This window comes from Podarcis vaucheri, assembly GCF_965113315.1.
Source record: "Podarcis vaucheri genome assembly, chromosome: 2".
Lineage (NCBI taxonomy): Eukaryota > Metazoa > Chordata > Lepidosauria > Squamata > Lacertidae > Podarcis > Podarcis vaucheri.
Window position 1 is genome coordinate 114,708,151 of NC_138760.1, and position 23,558 is coordinate 114,731,708.

General features: G+C 47.9%; 1 protein-coding gene across 2 annotated transcripts; it reads right to left on the reverse strand.

Moving 5' to 3' along the window:
• Window positions 1-5,707: 5,707 nt before the first annotated feature.
• On the reverse strand, window positions 5,708-22,053 carry LOC309524835 (cholinesterase-like). Of its 2 annotated transcripts, none has more exons than XM_082209943.1 (3): window positions 20,595-22,053; window positions 7,197-7,360; window positions 5,708-5,928 (listed from the first exon to the last, which is right to left on the reverse strand). In XM_082209943.1, exons 1-3 carry the CDS (start codon window positions 22,040-22,042, stop codon window positions 5,834-5,836), a joined length of 1,707 nt encoding a protein of 568 aa, XP_082066069.1. In that variant the 5' UTR covers window positions 22,043-22,053; the 3' UTR covers window positions 5,708-5,833. The 2 variants fall into 2 exon arrangements, with proteins under 2 accessions (XP_082066069.1, XP_082066068.1); XM_082209942.1 differs by lacking the exons at window positions 5,708-5,928; window positions 7,197-7,360 and adding exons at window positions 19,251-19,454; window positions 20,180-20,343.
• Window positions 22,054-23,558: the final 1,505 nt, after the last annotated feature.

The window sequence follows — 23,558 nt, forward strand, 5'->3', positions numbered from 1 at the left end:
TACTTTATTTGCAAAATAAAGTTTGGTGCATTTCTACTTTATTTGCAAACTGATTTTTTCGCAAACAGCATGAAAAATGGTGCTAAACTTGCACCATATTCTGCTACATTTCCAGAAGTGCCAGGGATGTGGGTGGCGCTGTGGTCTAAGCCACTGAGCCTCCTGGGCTGGTCGATCAGAAGGTCGGCGGTTCGAATCCCTGTGACGGGGTGAGCTCCCGTTGCTCAGCTTCTGTCAACCTAGCAGTTCAAAAGCACACCAGTGCAAGTAGATAAAGAAGTACTGCTGTGGTAGGAAGGTAAACAGCGTTTCCGTGCACTCTGGCACACGTCACAGTGTTCCGTTGTGCCAGAAGCGGTTTAGTCATGCTGGCCACATGACCTGGAAAGCTGTCTGTGGACAAACGCCAGCTCCCTCGGCCAGCTCCCTCCAACCCCAGTCGCCTTTGACTGAACTTAACCGTCCAGGGGTCCTTCACTTTTATCCTTTTTTACCCAGAAGTGCCCTTCATGTGAAAGCTCAAATGAGGTGCAGAAATTAACAGGGAAACAGCATGAAAGAAAACTGCAATGTGAATGCAACCCAAGTTAACCATATCAACAAGATGGGGAATCTGTGGCCTTCCATGTGCTGTGGGATATAAGTTACCATCAGCTTCAGCCAACATGACCAATGGTCAGGACATTAATGCAACCCAGGATTGGGGGGGGGGAGACCAAGAAAACAATACCAGGTTGTTTTTTAAGAGAAAGAAAGAAATGGCTTGTTGATTTCCTCTTCTCAAGAATTCTCAATATACTGGTTGTTGAAGGATACTGTGTGAGAGGCAAGGAAGTGAGGATCTCCCAGTCTGGGAGAAGATTGGGAAACTCCCAAGTGAAATCTGAGAGTCTTCACTTCCTTCTGTTTGGGATAAGGGCTAATACATACCTGTGAGAGAGGACCTTCTTTCTTTCTCCTTTTCTCTTCGTTTTTATTTTTGTTTAGATCAGTTTGCTTTTTAATGTAATCTTATTATGAAAACTTTTAACAAAACCTTACTTATAAAAGATATTCCCATCTACAACACAACCGCACATTCTCTGCAGTGGCATACTTACCAAATATCTTTGCTCTGGATGCAAGAAGGGCTTCAGACTGCTCCTTGGGGGTGCTGCAAGGAAAGCAGTTTCACCCCTGCAGTTCTTACACTCCCTTCCCCGTCTTTGAGACTGATGTGTTGATCGCTGGTGCTCCTTTTGTATTGCAAGGCCCATGTGGCAAGAGCATCTTCCAGGAATTGCAAGGCTCCTGTGTTATGTTTCATGCCCACATCCGGGTGCCCTTAAGCCACCAGGTACAACTGTCCTGAAATGTGACATTCTTTCTTCTAATGAATGTTGTTTCACCATCACAACCGCCAACATTTTAAGTCACCAAGAATTACGTAACGTTTCAACTACTGGTCATTCAATTGGGTCTTGCGTCAGAGCTAGCATCAGAATTGCATGGGGGTGAGGGGGTCTGAATGATTCCGAATTCCATCCTCTAGTTTCCTTTGGGCCTGGTGATGAGGGGGGGGGGAATCCATATACAGTGGTACCTCAGGTTAAGAACTTATTTCTTTCTGGAGGTCCGTTCTTAACCTGAAATTGTTCTCAACCTGAAGCACCACTTTAGCTAATGGGGCCTCCCACTGCTGCCGCTGCACGATTTCTGTTCTCATCCTGAAGCAAAGTTCTTAACCTGAGGTATTATTTCTGGGTTAGCAGGAGGCCCCATTAGCTAAAGTGGTACCTCAGGTTAAGAACAGTTTCAGGTTAAGAACAGACCTCCAGAACAAATTAAGTTCTTAACCCGAGGTACCACTGTACAATAATCGATCTGGGAGGGGGAGGGAAATGAGCACCTGGGATCCTGTTGTATAAGTGTTTGGTAACCTTTGACACACTCCCAGCATTGGTCTGGCCAAACATGTTGTGCTCCCGCTCTGTTTAAGCAATACAGTCGCTTTTCTGTCACTCTCATCGGAAGGCCAAGGTCTCCGTGGGGCCTTCATCAAAAGCAGCAGCAAAAATTTGTTTTAAAAAATGCACTCAGGTCCCAGCAGCTTCCAGAAGAGGCTGACCTGGCACAGTGTCAAGTTTGAGCTGAGATGGCTACTCTGTTGCATGCACAAAACATGCCGTGACTGCTGGGTATCGTCAGTGCCGGATTTACGTATGAGCTAAACAAGCTATGGGACGCGGGTGGCGCTGTAAGTTAAACCACTGAGCCTAGGACTTGCCGATCAGAAGGTCGGCGGTTCGAATCCCCGTGACGGGGTGAGCTCCCGTTGTTCGGTCCCTGCTCCTGCCAACCTAGCAGTTCGAAAGCACATCAAAGTGCAAGTAGATAAATAGGTACCACTCCGGCGGGAAGGTAAACAGCGTTTCCATGTGCTGCTCTGGTTCGCCAGAAGCGGCTTAGTCATGCTGGCCACATGACCCAGAAGCTGTATGCCGGCTCCCTCGGCCATTAAAGCAAGATGAGCACCACAACCCCAGAGTCGGTCACGACTGGACCTAATGGTCAGGGGTCCCTTTACCTTTTTAAACAAGCTATAGCTAAGGGCACCACTCTCTTGGGGGCCCCCAAAATAATTAAAAGAAAAAAAACCTGGATGTACATTTCCAAAATATAAGATAAAAAACATTTTGTTATGTGCAAATGGCTTTAGATACCTATTAGGTCCATAAGTTACCATATAGCATAGATTCAACACAAAAAACAGTGACAAATTGTTGTTGACAAAGAACAGCTGGACATATAAAGGGCCCCATTACCTTTAGTAGCTTAGGGTCTCATCAAACCTAAATCCACCCATGGGTATTGTTCATATGTGGGCTTTAGCAGGATCCAGATTAGCAATGTGCAACTCAAAGTCTATTCCAGTGTTTATGTTCTGTGTTGTTGTTCCGTTCCAGATTTCATGCTCCGGTTTCTTTAGGGATGTTTTTAATATTTGATGTTTTATCGTGTTTGTAATATTGTGTTGGGAGCCGCCCATACTGGCTGGGAAAACCCAGACAGATGGGCGGAATATAAATATATTATATTATATTTATTATATATAATATATTATATTATTATTATTATTATTATTATTATTATTATTATTATGCAAATAATCTGTAGGAAAATGAGAAACTGAAGCGGACAAATTTGCTTCTGTAGAATGAGAAAAATTCCTTATGGATCTAGGGTCAGCCTTAGCATTAGGGCAGAGAGAGACTTGCCTTAGAAGGCTGATGCTGGAGTGATGGGGAGTTTCAGCAAGTGTGCGCATGCACGCGCGCACACACACACACACACCGCACTCCCCCTGGAAACCATGGAAAAGATGGGCAAATCTGTCCATTTCAGTTTCTCATTTCTTCCCTTCTTAAATTCAGTTCTCCACATTTCCACATCAGTTGGTCATAAATTCACGGGCATTTTAGTGTGAATGTCTCTCCTAATATATACATTTTTATGCAATTTTGCCCAATACTCATATCTCTGCAAACTAATTTCCCCTAATATAACACATTTTTGTATGTCGTTTTCTCCAATGTATGCCTTTCTGCGCACTCTTTACCCTAGTAATATGTGATTTTGTAAACATTGCTTGACTGGAAAATTGCATTGCAAAATTCAGAGAATTGCACATTTTGAAGGATGTTTGTGCTTTGGTTGGTATGTTGCAACAGAAAATGTGAATTAGGTAAACTTGCCTTTCAGTGCAAACTAAATGGAATTTCCCCTCATCCCTAGCCTGTCAGAATTCCCTTCAGTAGGAGATTATGGCTGTATGTGCCACAAGTTACGCAAACCAGGAAGCTAGGCTGCCGCCCTCAAATTGCCTGAGTTGAAAGTGGTGGTCATTGAATTATGGATCAGTCGATTTCTTGTCCAGATAAGTCTTGCGTGCTTCATTTAAGTTTTATTCATCAGTTCTTCCCATCCCAATGTGTGATAAAAGCACTTTAAAAACTACGTGAACATTTGCATTATATTTGAAACAGTTTCCCTCCCACGAAATGTGCATTTCGTACATGCTTTGTGCATGTTATGCATGTTTTGACTTAGCATATCTATCTTATATGCATTTTGTTATGTTTTTGCACTGAGAACCAGATCATAGTATTTAGTGTGCTATTGAAAACCAAATGATACCTATGTTCCATTTCCAGGATGTGCAAATTACATTGGTTCAATTAAAAAAATGCAGACTGAGCAAACATTTCAAGGATCTTTATTAGGAATAAGTTGTTGTCAAAGCATTAAATCCTATAAATGAGATGGAGGCAATGGGGTTGATCCAGCTAACCTCTAATAGAATAAGGTTGTCCTCACACCATTCCCTTCAGTTTTTCTACCACTCAAGCAGTCAGTATCTATATATACTTAGTGTGTGAAGAGGCTATCCAAAATTCACAGGCCAGTCTCACTGGCCATCCTACCTAGAGAATGTGTGGTTGGCACCGTTCCAGATCCCCATTCTTCTTGAAGAAACCCAAGTACAGTGGTACCTCAGGTTACATACGCTTCAGGTTACATACGCTTCAGGTTACAGACTCTGCTAACCCAGAAAAATTGCTTCAGGTTTAGAACTTTGCTTCAGGATGAGAACAGAAATCATACTCCGGCGGCGCAGCAGCAGCGAGAGGCCGCATTAGCTAAAGTGGTGCTTCAGGTTAAGAACAATTTCAGGTTAAGAACGGACCTCTGGAACGAATTAAGTACTTAACCTGGGGGGGCAACTCCCATCTCTTGCGGGGGCACAATTAGTGCCAGCGCCGTCCGTTAAGAGTTTGGGTGTAATCTTCGACACCTCCCTTTCCATGGAGGCGCAGATTGCAGCTATAACAAAGGCGGCATTTTTCCATCTCCGCCAAGCTAAGCAGTTGGCTCCTTACCTCTCTCGCCCGGACCTAGCCACTGTGATCCACGCGACGGTCACCTCCAGACTGGATTATTGTAACTCGCTCTACGTGGGGCTTCCCTTGAGACTGACCCAGAAACTCCAGCGGGTGCAGAATGCTGCAGCGAGACTCCTTACGAGGTCTTCACTGCGAGATCACATTCACCCGGTGCTACACCAGCTGCACTGGCTCCCGGTGGAGTACAGGATCAGGTTTAAGGTGCTGGTTTTAACCTTTAAAGCCCTATACGGCCTAGGACCCTCGTACCTACGGGACCGCCTCTCCTGGTATGCCGCACAGAGGAACTTACGGTCTTCAAATAAAAACATCTTGAAGGTCCCAGGCCACAGAGAAGTTAGGCTGGCCTCAACTAGAGCCAGGGCTTTTTCGGCTGTGGCTCCGATCTGGTGGAACACTCTGTCACAAGAGACCAGGGCCCTGCAGGATTTGACATCTTTCCACAGGGACTGCAAGACAGAGCTGTTCCACCAGGCCTTTGGCCAGGGCACAGCCTGACTCCCTCCCTCGGAAATCTTCGGGGAGCTCTGGCCCAATGGTTGCCAGTGGCCTGAATTAATTAATTTTATAATGAATGATTTTAGAATGATTTTAGAATGTTGTTTATGCTATACTTTTATACTGTTTTATTGTTGTTAACCGCCCTGAGCCCGGCTTCGGCTGGGGAGGGCGGGATATAAATAAAATTTATTATTATTATTATTATTATTATTATTATTATTATTATTATTACCACTGTATTCTGGAGATACCAAATGCCTGAAGAGGGTTTACATTTTTATTCAATTCATATCACAGTAATTTCTTCCCTCGTTCAGGTTTGTTGCAATGAATAGCTATGCTACCGTGTGTTTTGTATATGGTTGCGGATCCCTCAGAGTTTGGCCTAGCTAAACTGTTCCTGAGGTCTGGTTTTTGCCATCTCGAGCCTCATTCTTCACATCTTTCTCCTGAACAGGTGGAATACAACCTTCTTCAGATTTCCCTGCGAAAGGAAAAATAAACAATGGTTGAGGGAAATAACTGATCAACAGAAGATCAAACTCCTCTTGCAGGAGATCTGATTAGTCTCCCGGTTTTTGTTTTCCATCAAAAGCAGGCCCAAATCCTTCCACCCTGGATTCTTATGGTACTCCTCATGCCCCATTGAAGATGGGGTCCTAAGCTGCTTCACAGGAAGCACCCAAGGGGAGCAAGTATTCCCTTCCCCAGCTCACATTTTTAAAAATGCTTTATCGTGGTGGCTCCTGCAGTGACGATAGCAAGGCTCCAGCCATCATGTCTCCTGTACCAGAATGCTGCAGGGACTAAAAATTTAATTTTAAAAAATGAAAAAGGAGGATGGGGAACACATGGTCCTACAGATGTTGTTGGCCTGTAATGCTCATCCCTGACCACTGTGGATGAACAGATCTGCCCATTTTGGTTCTCCCAGCTTCTCATTTCTCTGTTCTTATGATTCAGTTCTCCACATTTCTCCAGCAATTGGCAATTTAAAAAAACAAAACTCATGAAATGTTGTGTTGCAGATAACGTAACCGTCAGGGAACTGCTCAGAGGCGAGAAATAGAAGGGCAGTTGTGTTACAGGGAGCCTCCAAAAATCTTGCGAAGCAATTCCTCTTCCGGGGAGGAGGAAAGCCCCACCTCCAGTGGGGAAGAGGTGCAAGGACCAGAGGATGCTGGTGGGGGCCTTAACACAGCTCCTGGGCAAGCCGGACAGGAGGGAAACACGCCCTTGCCCATCCTGCGCAGTAGCCTAAGGCACAAAGAGGGGAGGAGAAGGTTGGGGGTAACAAAACTCTTATGTTGGGGGAGGTCCAAAGAAAGACCACTCCCAGATTCTGCTAGCGATTGAGCCAGATATGAGCTTCCGGGCTCTTCACTGTAAATAGTTTGCACCAAAATAAAGCCTGTAAAACACAGGTTGGAGTCCTGCCTGGTTACTCTCGAGCAACCGCAACAGCCACCTGACAGTAACTATTCATGTATTTTAATGTTTGATAAGGCCTGAAGCCTGGAAAAGCCAGAGGATAAGTTAGTAAGGGAGTGGGGAGGAGAGTAGGGACCCTGGAGCACTGAGGGGACAAGATAGCTGTGGGGAGTTTGTGGAGGACCTCTGATAAGAGAAAAATGCCCCCTTTTAATAAAATCCCTTCTCCATATTTTCATCTAGCAACTAAGGGCTGTAGGTTCTCAATCCAGAGCTGGGTATCGCCATATCCTCCCTTTCCAAAGAGAGCCCTGAACTCACTTGCTTCTCTTTCATTTGCTAGATGAGTGGCCAGGAAAGCACATCGTGGAGGAGGTGGAATCCATTTGTGCTGGGCTGCCTCTGTGGTAATGTGGAAGACGTTCTGCTCTGTAGCATTGTAGACAGGCCACTGTTCCTCATTCGGCGCAGAACCCGTGGGGTTCCTGTAGACGCAACAAATAAACCAGAGCTTTATTACAGCCTCAGACTGATTTCAGGGTGAGGATCCAATGCTTGAAGTAGACAGAGCTGACATGGAAGTCAGCAGCAAGCAGTCATCCCTAGAACATTTTCAGTTCTGAAAACCACAGATCAGTTACCAAATGGGAACATTTAGATTTGTATACACGGACACGTATGTGCACATGTTGTTGTTTTTTATGATGGTTTAATGATCCAGGTTCCGCCATTTACTTATTTTTATTTAATTAATTGGATTGTCAGACGTCAAAGCAGTTTGCAGGAACAGAATAGATATCTTAAAATGATAACATTCGGAAGTTTACAAAAAGTAATCCAAAAAATTAAAAGTATAAAAGTATAAACAAAACCAGCAGCTGAAAATATTGTTGTGAGTCTGGGGGAGGGTAGCCTCCATGATCCCAGCATTCCTTGTAATTCTTGGGGTCCAAGACTTGCTGGGGGGTTAATGCTGCCAGCCTCTCCATCATAGAAGCAGGTTGTATATCTATGTGTGTGTAAATAAGCCATATACAGTCATACCACGAGTTGAATGTGCTTCGGGTTGAGCACGTTCGAGTTGCGCTCCGCGGCAACCCAGAAGTCCCCAGGTACAAGTGTATCCTAAAGACATGACAGTCTTCATCCCAAGGAAACCAAACCGAGGTGAAACCCCTGGAACCCTAAAATCTAGCAACAAGGTGGTGTGCAACAATTACTTCATTTATTTTTAAAAACATATTAAAAGGCATGCCAGATAGGCGGTCACAGAGCCAGAGCCAGCCGGGAGTCTTTTGCCTCTAATAGGACCGCTGCTGGTGACCACCACAGTTCCATCTTCAGAGGCAGAGCTGGAAGCCAGGAGGAAGAGGAGGAGGCACAAGGAGGAGGGTGAAGTCCGGAAACAAGGCATAGCAGCTGCAGCTGAACGAATCAGAAATAGTAGTGGCATGGGAAACACAACATAAATATTCTATTTTTCTTCTTGGAGTGCCTACTCTAAGATAACCATGTAAAACAAGATTGGGAACCTGTGGCCCTCCAGGTGTTGTCGGACTTCTCACCAGCTTCAGCTAACATAACCTACAGGCATGTGAGGAATACAACTGGGCACCGGAGAAGGAAAGCAGGGAACAAGGCCAGTGTTTTTTTCCTAGAAAAAATGTTTAGGAGTACTCAAATTCCACACTGCTTCACACATTAAACACTCACTTCCAGCTGAGACTCAGGAAACACCATGACAGGAAATGAGACTGCCATTGGGAGTAGCAACGGAACTGACAATTCACTGTGCTAGTGAAGAAACTAATTTTTTAAAAAATAAATAGTTTCTTCTTCTGTTAGATTAACAAAATGTTTAGGGGTATGCATCCCCCCAGAAAAAAACACTGAGCAAGGCATTGGTACAAATTTTCAATAGGAAACAATCATTCCTAAACTGTCAGCCATACACCACATTTGCACATGGCCTGCAGGGATAGAGTTACAAAACTCAGGGAGCAGCAGTATGAGTTGTAAAGGGCAGAGGAATACAGTGGTACCTCGGGTTACATACGCTTCAGGTTACATACGCTTCAGGTTACAGTCTCCGCTAACCCAGAAATAGTGCTTCAGGTTAAGAACTTTGCTTCAGGATATGAACAGAAATCGGGCTCCGGCGGCGTGGTGGCAGCGAGAGGCCCCATTAGCTAAAGTGGTGCTTCAGGTTAAGCACAGTTTCAGGTTAAGAACGGACCTCCGGAACAAATTAAGTACTTAACCCAAGGTACCACTGTATATGGAACAGGGAGGCAGTTCCATAGAATCATAGGGTGTTATGTACTGAGAACAATAGGATCCAAATTGCAGCAGTCTGATTAGTCCTAGAACAATAGGATTCAGAATGCAGCAGTCTGATTGGTCCTAGAACAATGCAGTATGATTGGTTGGCAGGAACCACCCAATCCTGCTCCAGATTGAAGTGAATCCACAACCTGATTGGCTTACTGTAGAATTCCGGAATTAGCCAATCATGTGCAGCCCATTGTGTAAATAATGTATATAAAGCAGATACTGTGAGGGGACTTTCATTCATTCCTCCTCACCACTATGAGCTGAATAAAGAGCATGAAATCACTCTGCGACTCTGAGTATATTTCACTGGCGACGAAGGTGGGATCCCGCTGAGCTGACTGCCACACACAGCACCGCCACCTGCCGCACCGCTGCCTCGCATCGTGTATCCAGGCTTCAGCTCCGGGACACAAGGAACTCAGAATGGCAGCCAACAGCAGCTTCTCGCCATTCAACCCAGCATCTGGAGACTGGGAAGCATACGCCTCCCGTTTCACCTTCCTCCTAGAAGTCAAAGGGGTCACCGACGAAGAAGACGCCAAGAAGAGGGCGATATTTTTCAGCGTCTGCGGAGAGGAGACGTTTGAAATTGCCCGGGCTCTCCTTGCACCTGAAGACGTCGCTACTGTTCCATACAAAACAATAATGGAACAGCTGAAGGGGCACTTTTCGCCGCAGCCCTCAGTGGTGGCTCGTCGCAAAGCCTTCTACGCAAAGCGACAAGCCCCTGGGGAAACCATAACTGGGTTTGTGACCTCTCTCCGCCAAGCCACCCGGTTCTGCAACTTCTCAGAGCTGGAGAACATGCTTCGTGACCGCCTCGTCGGTGGCCTGAAGGATGAGAAGCTGCAACGACGCCTCTACGCTAAGAAGGACCTAACGTTCCAGGTCGCTCTGGAGGAGGCCCTGGCAACGGAAGCTGCTGAGAGGTCGACGCAAGAGGCACGGCCGAGCCTGCCATCCCAACCGAGGGTCCACCACGAAGACCTCACCGACGACTCAGGATCTGACAGGGAGGAGGTGCACCGAGTACAGCAGCGCACTCAAGCAGTGCACAGACCACAGCTGCCTCGACGAGAAGGAGGAAACTGCACAAGCTGCGGGGAGAGTCACGAGAGGAGGACCTGCCGTTTCCGCAACGCAGAGTGCAGGCAGTGCAGAAAATCGGGACACATCGCCCGGGTGTGTCGGGCTCGGCCCACCCGACACCAGGCATCAGATGACCAACCCAAGAGCCCCAGGTCCCGGGGCCCAACGCACCAAGGCAACTCGACGGAGCTCACGGACTGCCAGGTATACCAGTTGCCCCACCCCAATGTAGAGAAAATTTGTGTAGAGGTACAGATAGAGGGGGCCCCATGCCGCATGGAGCTTGACACGGGTTCAACTCTATCCATAATCTCGGCAAAGACTTTAAGGAAACTGTGTCCTACTGGGGGTCCCAAACTCAGGCCGGCCCCATTCACCCTCCGGGACTTCCAGAAACGTAAGGTCCCCACAATGGGGGTGGGGACCTTCAGGGTGCAATACCGAGGGCGGACGCGGCAACTGGACCTGCTTGTGGTCAAGGGCCCCTACATTAGCTTACTGGGATTGGCATGGTTTGGACCACTGGGGCTAGCTGTCACCGGGGTGAACCACACTAGCTTACAAGTGGACGTGGACGCCATATGCAAGGAATTTCCAGGGGTTTTCGACGGGAAATTGGGACAGTATACGGGCCCCCCCATTGCGCTACAGCTTGACCCCACAGTACGACCGGTCAGGCTCAAGGCCCGCCGGGTCCCGTTCGCCTTGAAACCCCGTATAGACGAGGAATTGGACCGACTCGTGGAGCAAGGAGTGCTGGAGCCGGTGCCTAATGCCCCCTGGGAAACTCCAATCGTCACACCCGTCAAGCCTAATGGTTCGGTCCGCATCTGCGCAGACTACAAATGTACTATAAACAAGGCCCACGCATACCCAGTGCCAGTGGTCAGCCATGTCCTTGCCACCCTGGCTGGGTCGAAAATTTTTGGCAAGCTGGACTTGGCCCAAGCATATCAACAGCTGCCAGTAGATGAGGCCACAGCAGAGGCACAGACGATTGTGACGCACAGAGGAGCGTTCAGGGTAAAGCGGCTGCAATTCGGGGTCAGCGTGGCACCAGGCATATTCCAGAATCTAATGGACTCTCTCCTTAAAGGGATTCCTGGTGTCACCCCCTTCTTCGATGATGTGTTGATTGCCGGCCCCACACCAGAGGAGTTTGAGGACCGCCTCCGCACCGTTCTGCACCGTTTCCAGACGGCGGGTCTCAAGGTGAAGCGGGAAAAATGTCTACTAGGAGTGCCTCAGGTGGACTTTCTGGGATTTATGGTGGACGCAGAAGGGGTCCACCCGACTGGGGACAAGGTACGGGCTATTTGTGATGCCCCAGCGCCCAAGAGCAAGACTGAACTTCAGGCCTTCTTGGGACTATTGAACTTTTACCATTCCTTCCTTCCCCACAAGGCGGCGGTAGCGGAGCCCCTACACAGACTCCTGGACAAGCGGGCCCCTTGGGTGTGGGGCCAGCGCCAGGAGGCCGCATTCCAGGCAGTCAAGGACTTGCTTGTCTCAAATTCTGTCTTGGCACACTTCGACGAGAGGCTGCCAGTGGTGCTAGCATGCGACGCCTCACCCTATGGCATTGGCGCTGTCCTGGGGCACCAACTCCCAGATGGAAGAGAGGTACCGGTGGCATACTTTTCCCAGACACTCAACGCAACCGAGCGGAACTACTCGCAAATTGACAAGGAGGGTCTGGCAATCGTGAAGGGAGTAAAAAAATTCCATGATTTCTTGTACGGGCGGCCCTTCACCGTGGTGACTGACCACAAGCCGTTGCTTGGCTTGTTTGCCCCCGAAAGGCAGACCCCCCAAGTGCTGTCTCCTCGCGTCCTCAGGTGGTCAATTTTCCTTGCCAGCTACCAGTATGCACTGATTCACCGACCTGGGAAGGCGATGGGCCATGCGGACGCCCTCAGCAGGCTACCACTACCGGAAACAGGCCCTGACCCAGCACCTGCACAAGAGGTTATGAGCCTGGAGCTGCTTCCCGACCGCCCCATTCAGGCACAAGAAGTTGCACACCATTCCAAGAAAGATAGGGTCATCTCCCGGGTCCTGGACTGGGTGTGGAGGGGATGGCCCAGCAGCAGCCCCGGGCCAGAATTCGCCGGCTACACAACCCGCAAACATGAACTGTCGGCCCACAAGGGGTGCCTGTTATGGGGAAGCAGAGTCGTTGTTCCCCAGCCCCTCCGCAAAAGGGTCCTCACAGCCCTACACGAGACACATCCAGGGGTAGTAAGAATGAAGGCCCTTGCCAGGAGTTATGTGTGGTGGCCGGGGATTGATGGAGAGATAGAGGCCTGGGTCAAACACTGCCAGGCCTGCCAAGAATCCCGCCCAGATCCCCCAAGGGCCCCAGTCCAGTCCTGGGAGTCCGCCCGAGCACCATGGTCACGCCTGCATGTGGATTTCGCTGGCCCCTTTCAAGGGAAAACATTCTTCATAGTAGTGGACTCCTACACCAAATGGCTGGAAGTCGCGCTGGTACCGTCCACTTCTACATCCGCAGCCATCCGGGTACTACGCAGGCTGTTTGCAACCCACGGGCTCCCTGACACTCTCGTCTCAGACAACGGGACTGCATTTACGTCAGGAGAATTCCAAACCTTCACAGCGCAGAACGCCATCCGCCACATCCGTTCGGCGCCATTCCACCCTGCCACCAATGGCCAAGCAGAACGCATGGTGCGGACCACCAAGGACACCCTTCGCCGCATGACGCAAGGGGACTGGGAGTACCGCCTTGCCACATTCCTTCTAGCACAGCACAGCACCCCCAGCTCAACGACTGGCCGGAGCCCCGCTGAACTACTAATGGGTCGGCGCCTTGCAATCAGATTGGACCGCCTTCACCCCGATAGAGCTCAGGATGAGGTAGTGGTGGGGGAAGGCAGGAACCCCCGGACCTTCGAGGCCCAGGACCCAGTGTACGCAAAGAATTTTGGGGCAGGCCCAGCATGGGTACCCGCCACAGTCACCAGGGTCACTGGCCCAGTGTCGTACGAGGTGCTAACGGATGGGGGGCAATGCTGGCGCCGCCACTGCGACCAGATACGGCGACGATTCCCGGGAGAAACCCAGGAGGAGGACAGGTCAGAGGAGTCCCAAGGGAACAGCGGGGCAGTGAGGCCCATAGAGCAGGAGGGGCCAGCAGGAGAGGCAGAATCAGTAAATACAGAGAGGACCCGTGAGGCCGAAAGGACACCAGAACCACGACTGAGCGAGCCGGTTGCACCAGACCAAACAACCCCATCACAGCCAGCATCCTTGGAACACGAGCCAGAACCTGGAGCCCGGACCAGGGAACACCCCAGGCCGCAACGCACACGTAGGCCACCGGCATACCTTGAGGACTATGAATGCGACCTCCCGGGCAGGACTGGAACTTAGAGGGGAGGGGTGTTATGTACTGAGAACAATAGGATCCAAATTGCAGCAGTCTGATTAGTCCTAGAACAATAGGATTCAGAATGCAGCAGTCTGATTGGTCCTAGAACAATGCAGCAGTATGATTGGTTGGCAGGAACCACCCAATCCTGCTCCAGATTGAAGTGAATCCACAACCTGATTGGCTTACTGTAGAATTCCGGAATTAGCCAATCATGTGCAGCCCATTGTGTAAATAATGTATATAAAGCAGATACTGTGAGGGGACTTTCATTCATTCCTCCTCACCACTATGAGCTGAATAAAGAGCATGAAATCACTCTGCGACTCTGAGTATATTTCATAGAGCTAGAAGGCATTCTGCGGGGGACAGACGAGAAGGCTCTCGGGTTCCCTTCGAACTCTACAATCCTATGATTCTAACCACCCTGAGGGCTGACATTCTTCTTCCAGTAACTGTTGCATCACCACCTCACCTGCTGATGTTTTAAGAGTATTTCAGATAGCCATCAGATAGTTGTCCCTCTTTAATCATCTTGCCTGGAGACTAGGTTCATTCAAAAAAATTTCCATTCAGGCAGGCATCACTGTATGTATAAACTCACAAAACCTTCAGGCTCTTTTTGCAAAATAATAACTGATGTGTTACAGTCAGGAGTGACGGGAAGGCCAACCAGATGTTGGCACAGGCAAACCAAGGGATTTGCATGCAGTATGGCCTGCTGCTATTTTATTTAGAAGACAGGAATGTATGCAATATCCCCCATCTTTGGTTGCCCCCAAAATATGGAAATCTGAAATGATGATGATGATGTTGGGGGTGGGGATAATTTTCTCTGATTCTCCCAGAACTAGATTAACCATAGTGACAAGTCCCTAGGGTCTATGAAGTCCTCAAGGATCTCATTCAGCAGTCGCCACACCTGAAGTTCCCCACACCTTTTACTCTTCCATATTTTGAAGAGAATTGGGTTTTCATATGGGCAGTGAATATCGGCCAACTGACCATACGTTCAGTATGGCCTTAGCAATAGGCCCCATCTGATGAAACTGTTTATTTTTTAATCAATTTCTATTTTGCCCTGAAAGGCTCTCCAGATTCTTTTAAATGTGGGAAAGGTATAACACTTCACCATCACAATGCTGCAATAATATCACACATTTATATTTTAAAAAACCAAAAACCTTTCTCCTCAGTGCCATCATTAACCATAATGTCTGTAACCGGAAACAAATATCTTAATATGGGTGTGAGAGTTTTAATCTGTTTTAGTTCTTCTTACTGATACTGTTATTGTTTTATCTTTTTGCGTGGACAGGCGGAGTCCCCAGATCCCGCGCGGTCCCCCCCGTCATGTGGAATAACGACTCATGACAACGTGCTATGGGATTAAATTGGCCACAATTTATTAAATTTCAAATGTGGGTAGACCTTGGCTCAGGCATTGGGCGTTCTCCCTCCCCAGTCCCCAGCCGGGGACCTAGGGAGCATCAGGGTTATCCAGTGGGGGGGGATGGGCCGGCTCTGGAGAACATATGTTCAAGCAGAGATAGCCGCCCCCGTTACGCCGCCACCGCAGGGGAGAGCAATGACGACCTTTCGGCGTACGGTCAAAGCCTCCCTTCAGAAACGCCTTTAACGGGGAACCCTGGTATCACCGCCGCAAAGAGGAAGATGGACTAAAGGATTCCGCCCAAGGCCTGATACCGCCAAAGTTGTGATGTTTTGCTACGGGAAAGGCGAAACCTGCCAATGCAGGGGAATTCCTTTCCGGCCCTTTAACAGCGACCTTAACGTAGCAGCGCCCGCATACCTGTGAAGAAAAGTTAACCTGCAAAACCTGTGAAGAAAAGTTAACCTGCAAAATAAGACATTAAGTGAGGGTGGGAGAAGCTCTGGAGCCAAGTGAGGATTCCCAGGTAAGATCCTCCCTCTATTGTGTGGGCAGGTAATCCCTCCCCTACCTGGCTTGGTCTCCTTGGCAACGCTTCCCCCAGGTGGGATTGGACAACTGACTGAGGTAGGTGGAGACCTCCAGGTATCCCACCTGAGGGAAGGCAAACCAAGCCTATGCTGTTGGAGCCGCTCCAGATCTAGGGGCTGCGCGCATCCACGCAAAGGGCGCCCCCCGTTTTAAGCGGGGAGCGGTCATTGTAAAACACTTTGAGTGTCTTTTAACAGTCAAATGGCATATACATTATCTGCAAAAAATAAAAAATAGGACATAGAATAACAGAAGCTTTTATAGGACCATAAATACCCTTTAAGATGGCAAGGGACCCTTTCCAGCTTTTTCTGATGTTTTGATGGTTTCTAGTCCCTGTAGCATCCTTAGCACATATAGTTATTCATTACTGTACTATTCATACCTATTTCATTTATTTAACATAATTTTTGGTACCTCTAAATTATGAATGCAACAGGTAATCGGATATACAGTGGTGCCTCGCAAGACGAAAAGAATCCGTTCTGTGATTCTCTTCGTCTAGCAGTTTTTTCGTCTTGCGAAGCAAGCCCATTGACGGATTAGCGGATTAGTGCTATTAGTGCTATTAGAAGCTTTTAGCGGCTTATCTGCTGATCGGATCAGCTGATAAGCGGCTTAGCGACTTAGAAAAAGGGGGGAAGGAAAAAAAAACAGCAGGAACTCGCAAGACATTGTCGTCTTGCGAAGCAAGCCCATAGGAGATTCGTTTTGCGAAGCACCTCCAAAACGGAAAACTCTTTCGTCTAGCGAGTTTTCCGTCTTGCGAGGCATTCGTCTTGCGGGGCACCACTGTATCACATCTCTCAATCATGCACACCTATCCTAACAGCTACACCTTAAATGGAGAAATTGAAGAGAGTCCCCTTCTTGTTCAAATCTGCTGGGGCATCCACACCCAGTTACTCAATGCATCATCAAACTGTCCTTCAGCCATTCTATGGGTGAAGCTTCTCCAGAATTACTGCTGTACAGTTGGGCAGAAGGAGCTATCATTCAAAACACCCAAGACAAACCCAACCAAAAGAAGGTAAAAAAACAACACTGAAACTTCTAGAACTCAAGTTTCTGATTTACATTCCTATGGCAGGTCTTCTACCTGTTCTCCAAAGAACATTCCCCCTTTCTCATTCATTTTTTAGAGGCACTCTGATTCGTGGTCTAGAGTTGCTGTGGTTCCAGTTTTTGGTAATGTTCTGAGTTAACCCCCACGGCCAGCTCACATCGCATTTTTGTTCCTTACAGACTCAACCTGATGGGGTTCTCCTGCTCCTCAGTACCCCCTGCAGCCCACTCCAAAGAGGAAAGTTAGGTACTGCTGAGGATCCAGACTCTCATATGAAAAACACCTGGGCAGGGAGCATCTGCCCATCTGTACATATGCAAAAGTCAATGACCGACTGGCTTTGCTCACCCAGTGGGAGGAGGCTACACCTTGGCAGCATCAGAATGTAGGCCGGGGGTCAGAGAGACCTTGCTTTTACATAAATTGGGGGAAGGTGCAGGGGGAAAGACAAAGGGCTGCCTCCAAAATAAGTCATACTCAGAGGAGACCCACTACAATTAAAGGACATGACTAAGATAAGACCATTGATTTCCATGTGCCTCCTCTGAATAGAACTTAAAAGGATTCAGCCCAAGGTTATTGCAATCCTCCTATCCTTTGGCCACGGAGTAATACCAGTGTCCACAAATACAACCAAAGAGTAGCCTGTCTCTCAGAACAAGATGCAGTGCTTAAGTGAATAATTGTGTGACTCTTCTGTCAGCACCCAATCCATGGACTGGCTGGACACAGAGAAGTGGTAGAAGGCACCAGGTAGGTAACCCCCAAGGGAAGAAGGATCAAAGCCCGGGGATTGGTGGTGGGAGTGGTCAGATGGAGAAGAAGGAGCAGACTGGCAGGAGGAGGTGTTGGAATCTGAAGAGGTAACAAGGTTCAGTGAGCAGGAAGAGTCTGTAGCAGAGGGAAGCTCAGAATCAGAGGCAGAAGCAGAAGCTGGAGAGGAGGGGGGTCAATAGGTAGAGAAGAGTCAGGCTGGTGAAGAAGCCAGGGTGTCTTCCACTCCTGCTGCGACCAGCTCTCCCACCCCCTGTTCCCCTAGAACCAGAAGAGTTATGAAGAGGGACGAGCAAAGACAGGCACAATGGCAGAGTCTCAGATTGCTTAGGAAGGATTTGGGGGGGGAGGAGACATAAGCATCTGTGGCAGCCTTTCTCAACCTGTCGGTCCCCAGATGTTGAACTACAGCTCCCATCACCTCTAGCTAGCAAGGCCAGAGCTCAGGGATGATGGGAGTTGTAGTCCAACAATATCTGGGGACCCACAGGTTGAGAACCACTGATCTATGGGAAGGTGATTCAGTTGTTACTGAATCGGGGATGAATATATCAGTTGATTTCTTCTCCAGATAAGTCTTTCATGTTTCAGTTAAGTTTTGTTCATCAGTTCAACCCATCCTAAAGTGTAAAAAAAAAAAAATCACTTTAAAAACTACACAGCGTTTGATTTGCTTTTGAAAGTGTTTCCCTCCCACGAAATGTGCATTTTGTACATGTTTTGTGAGTTCTGTACATATTTAGACAACGTATCCATTTTATATGCATTTTGTTTTTTGTTATGTTATTGAGCTGAGATCTGGATTGCAGTATTTAGTGTACTGTGAAAATCAAATGATACCTGTGTTCTGATCTGCATATCATTTCCAATAGCATTGGCTCAATTAAAAAATGCAGATGGAAAAGAAGTTTCAAACATCCCTATTATGAATATGTTGTTGTGGAAGCATTAAAATCCTATAAATGGGATGGAGGCAATGGGGTTGATCCAGCTAACCTCTAATAGAATAAGGCTGTCCTCACACCATTCCCTTCAGTTTTTCTGCCAATCAAGCAGTCAATATCCATATATACTAAGTGTGCCAGATTCCCATTGTTCCAGGTCCCCATTTTTCTTGAAGAAACATAAGTATTCTGGAGATACCATATGCCTGAAGAGGGTTTACCATAGAATTATCATAGAATCATAGAGTTGGAAGAGACCACAAGGGCCATCGAGTCCAACCCCCTGCCAAGCAGGAAACACCATCAGAGCACTCCTGACATATGGTTGTCAAGCCTCTGCTTAAAGACCTCCAAAGTAGGAGACTCCACCACACTCCTTGGCAGCAAATTCCACTGTCGAACAGCTCTTACTGTCAGGAAGTTCTTCCTAATGTTTAGGTGGAATCTTCTTTCTTGTAGTTTGGATCCATTGCTCCGTGTCCGCTTCTCCGGAGCAGCAGAAAACAACCTTTCTCCCTCCTCTATATGACATCCTTTTATATATTTTATATATTTGAACATGGCTATCATATCACCCCTTAACCTCCTCTTCTCCAGGCTAAACATGCCCAGCTCCCTTAGCCGTTCCTCATAAGGCATCGTTTCCAGACCTTTGACCATTTTGGTTGCCCTCCTCTGGACACGTTCCAGTTTGTCAGTGTCCTTCTTGAACTGTGGTGTCCAGAACTGGACACAGTAGTCCAGGTGAGGTCTGACCAGAGCAGAATACAGTGGTACTATTACTTCCCTTGGTTTACATTTTTATTCAATTCATATCACAGTAATTTCTTCCTTCATTCAGGTTTGTTGCGATGCTATGTTTTGTACATGGCTCCAGATCCAACAAAGTGTGGGCCTAGCTAAACTGTTCCTGAGGCCTGGTTTTCACCATCTCGGGCCTCATTCTTCACATCTTTCTCCTGAACAGGTGGTATACAACCTTCTTCAGATTTCCCTGCAAATGGAAAAAAGAGAGGGTAGGAGGAAAGAACTGATCAACAAAAGATCGCTCCTCATGCAGGAGATCTGATTAGTTTCCTGTTTTAAATCAAAAACAGGCCAAAATCCTCCCATTCTGAATTGTTATGGTACCCTTTGTGCCCCATTGAAGATAGCGTCCTAAGCTCATTCAAGGGAAAAGTACTCTGAGGTGGCTGAGGGGAGCAAGTATTCCCTTCATCCGCTCACTTTTTAAAGAAAATGTCTCATCGTGGTGAATCCTACACTGATGACAGCAAAGCATTTCATCCTCAGGCTCTAAGCCATCATGTCTCCTGTACCAGAACGCTGCGGGGACTAAAAATGAATTTTAAAAAATGAAAAAGGAGGATGGGGAACACATGGCCCTCCAGATGTTGTTTGCTTGTAATGCTCATCCCTGACCACTAACCACTATGGATGAACAGATCTGCCCATTTTGGTTCTCCCAGCTTCTTATTTCTCTGTTCTTAATTTCAGTTCTCTGCATTTTTTGCACAATTGGCGATATATATATATATATTCATGAAAAGTTGTGTAGCAGATAATATGATGTGGTTCAGTTGGTAGCTTAATATTCTCACTGTATTTTTAATGTTTCATAAACCCAGAGGTTAAGCCAGTGATGGCGTCGGGAGAGGCGCAGGAACCTTGGAGCTCTGAAGGAACAATACTGCCATATGGAGTTTTTAGAGAACTCACTTGCTTCTAATGCATTTGCTAGATGAGTGGCCAGGAAAGCACATCGTGGACCAGGTGGCATCCATTTGTGCTGGGCTGCCTCTGTGGTGATGTGGAAGATGTTCTGCTCTGTGGCGTTGTAGACGGGCCACTGTTCTTCTTTCGGCGCAGACTCAGTGGGATTCCTATAGAGGCAGCAAAGAAATCATTGCCACATTACGACTTCAGACTGATATAAGGGTGAAGCAACCAGTACTTAAAGCAGACATTGCTGACATGATTGTCAGCATCGAGTTGTCATCCCTAGAATATTTTCAGTCCTGAAATCCCACAATCAGTTATCAAATGGAGAGGGGCATTAAACGTATTAAAAGGGCATGTCTGTATATATGGGCAGGCATACTTAGTCCTTGGCACAGAAAGGTTAATACCTTACCCGCTTCTGGCAAACTCCGCCCAGTATCGCATCACTCGCCGGCTCAATTCCACCTCCGTCTCCGATGGGTCTTTCCGCAGTGACGCTGCCAAGTTTCCAAACAAGTAGGGGATCTCTGCTCCATGGGGGGTCCCTATCCACTCTGGCCAGGGAAAGCCAGAACTGCGGTGGCTGAAGGAATAAACATAAGCTGGGCTCCCAACCTCCCTGGCCTTGGCAGCAAACTCCATCACTGGGCATAAAAAGGGATAATCTCCCAAATACTGAATCAAGGCCAAACGGTACCGCTCTGGCCCTTGAAAGTATTCAGCATACTTCAGGGCTATAGCCCTCGCAACCTCTTCTGTTTTCAGAGTTTCCAGCACCCGCTCAAGAAGCTGTTCCCAGGTCAGGATCCCATCATTTACTTCAGCACTAGGAAGCATAAGGTATACCAGGAATGAGTCTTCATTAGCCATGACACCAGTGAGAATGGGTTTGCCTTGAATGCCTCTCTCCAGGAGCTTTTGGGGGTCATCGGTGAGAAATTCCCCATCCGTTGTTATTGATCTGATACCACAGAGTTCAGAAAGTGCATGGCTCTCAATTTCCTTCCCCTGTAGGCAGCTGACCATTGCACTGTGGTTAGTTTTAGGACACCCCATGAGCTGACTCACCATCGCTGATTCTCTTTCAGCCATTTCCGGACTCCTCCAGGCCCAGTGGGCAGTGGGGACTCCACTATGAAGCACACCACGGGCAACAAGGGGTTGGCTTGCTGGTGAAAGCAGGTGGAAACCTGCTAAAGCTCCTCCTTCACCTAAGCCAAGGAGAGTCAACCGAGCTGGATCCCCGCCAAAGACAGCTGCATTCTCACTCACCCACTTCAGAGCCAGATGTTGGTCCCACAATGCAACATTTCCTGGGGCAGCTGGTGGCAGGTACAGGAAACCCAGGGTCCCCATGCGGAAATTCAAGTTGCACACAATGACATTCTCTGTAGCAGCTAATAAGCCTCCATTTAAGACATCGGCTGAGGCTGAGTTCATGCTAAAACCCCCACCATGGATCCATACAAGGATGGGCACTGGTGTGACTGGTCGTGGATGGGGCACCCAGATGTTGAGGAAGAGGCAGTCCTCTGAAAGTGGTGTGTTTGGAGTCCATATGGGTCGATCAGGAAAGGAATCGTTATTAAACTGAAGGCAAGAGTTGCCAAAGGTGGTGGCCTCCAAGACCTGGCTCCACGGCTGGTGTGGAACCGGCTTCTGGAAACGCAGTTTGCCTATCGGGGGCTCAGCATAGGGGATGCCCAGGTAAGCGGTCACAGAGCCAGGGCCAGCTGGGAGCCGTTTGCCTCTAATAGGACCGCTGCTGGTGACCACCACAGTATCATCTTCAGATGCAGAGCTGGAAGCCAGGAGGAAGAGGAGGAGGCACAAGGAGGGTGAAGTCCGGAAACAACGCATAGCGTCTGCAGCTGAAAGAATCAGAAATAGGAGAGGCATGGGGCAGCAGCGTAGGAAGGGGGGCAGGGGGTCAGGTCACCCCAGGTGCCATCACGGAGGGGGGTCACAAATTATCAAGGAACAATTACTGCCCTACTAGGGCGGTTTATAAAAGACTTTTTTAAAAAAAGAAAGCCTGCTCCAAAGGTCTTATCTTACTACACTAGGGATTATATAGCTATACAGTCGTACCTCGGGTTACATACGCTTCAGGTTACATACGCTTCAGGTTACAGACTCTGCTAACCCAGAAATAGTACCTCGGGTAAGAACTTTGCTTCAGGATGAGAACAGAAATTGTGCTCCGGCAGCACGGCAGCAGCAGGAGGCCCCATTAGCTAAAGTGGTGCTTCAGGTTAAGAACAGTTTCAGGTTAAGAACGGACCTCCGGAACAAATTAAGTTCTTAACCCGAGGTACCACTGTATATGATATTTCGTGCATATCAGTTAATATCTTGACCCTCCTCCATGAAAATAGCTGTTTACTCAGCCGTTTTCCTATGTAGTGAAGGCTGAAATTTCAGTTCAGTGGAGCAGGGTCGAGATATGAACTGATATGCATGAAATTTCAGATATAGCTATATAATCCCTAGTGTAGTAAGATTTGGAGCAGGCATTATTTTTTTTTTAAGGGTTTTTTATGAACCGCCCTACTGCCCTAACCTCTGCTGGGCTTCCTGGGTCCTGGAAAGTCTGCCTATGTGAAGAAAATGAGACTAGGCTGGGTAGATTAGGCCTTGCCTTGCCTTCACCCCGCCTCCTGCATGCAACCAATTGGCTAGCTGGGTTGGGGGCGGGGCGAAGGCAAGGCAAGGCAAGGCAAGGCCTAATCTACTCAGCCTAGTCTCACATAGGCAGACTTTCCAGGCTGCTGGGAAAGCCTGACAAGGCCGCTGCCTGTCCTGCGCACCCCCTTCAGGCCCCAATCCCCCTCTGAAAAGTCTCTGCTTCCCCCAAAAGCGGAGCGTGTGGGACAGTGACAGTGCCACCGCCCAGTTTTGCCCATGCGTGGCACCAGGAGGAGGAGCTCAATGCCACCCTGAGCACTCAGCAGGGCAGCCTCCCCTTTGGCCCCAATCTTCCCCGCATGAAGCTAGGACCTCCCAAAAGCAGTTGTGTAATTAAAAGAAGATGAGAAAAATCAGCAAAGCAATTCTGTGGCTAACTGACCAATTCCTTTAAGTAGGGTCTATTAATGAAGTTCACACTTTTGACAACCAGTCTGATGCTTTGCAGAAAAATATTCCTAGACACAAGACTTTTATTTTTTAAGCCCTTTCAGTCTCCCATCTCGAGCCTAAGTACAGCAAACTGTACATTCCCACCCCTCTCCCCAAGGCTGGGTTGTTTACTTCTGTGTGCTTGTGTATCTGTGTCTCCCTTGTATCTATTAGGGACTTTCCTTTCCTTTGCTAGCTATGCTACTGATTACTTCTGCCATTTTAATTTTAGAGAAAGTGTTTAATTTAAAAAGGA

Coding starts and splice junctions, on each gene's coding strand:
- LOC309524835 (XM_082209943.1), bottom strand. CDS start 22,042: ATGCGTTGTTTCCGGACTTCACCCTCCTTGTGCCTCCTCCTCTTCCTC. Junction 7,361..20,594: donor GCGGAGTTTGCCAGAAGCGG/GTAAGGTATTAA, acceptor TTGCGTCTACAG/GAACCCCACGGGTTCTGCGC. Junction 5,929..7,196: donor AGCAAATGAAAGAGAAGCAA/GTGAGTTCAGGG, acceptor TTCCTTTCGCAG/GGAAATCTGAAGAAGGTTGT.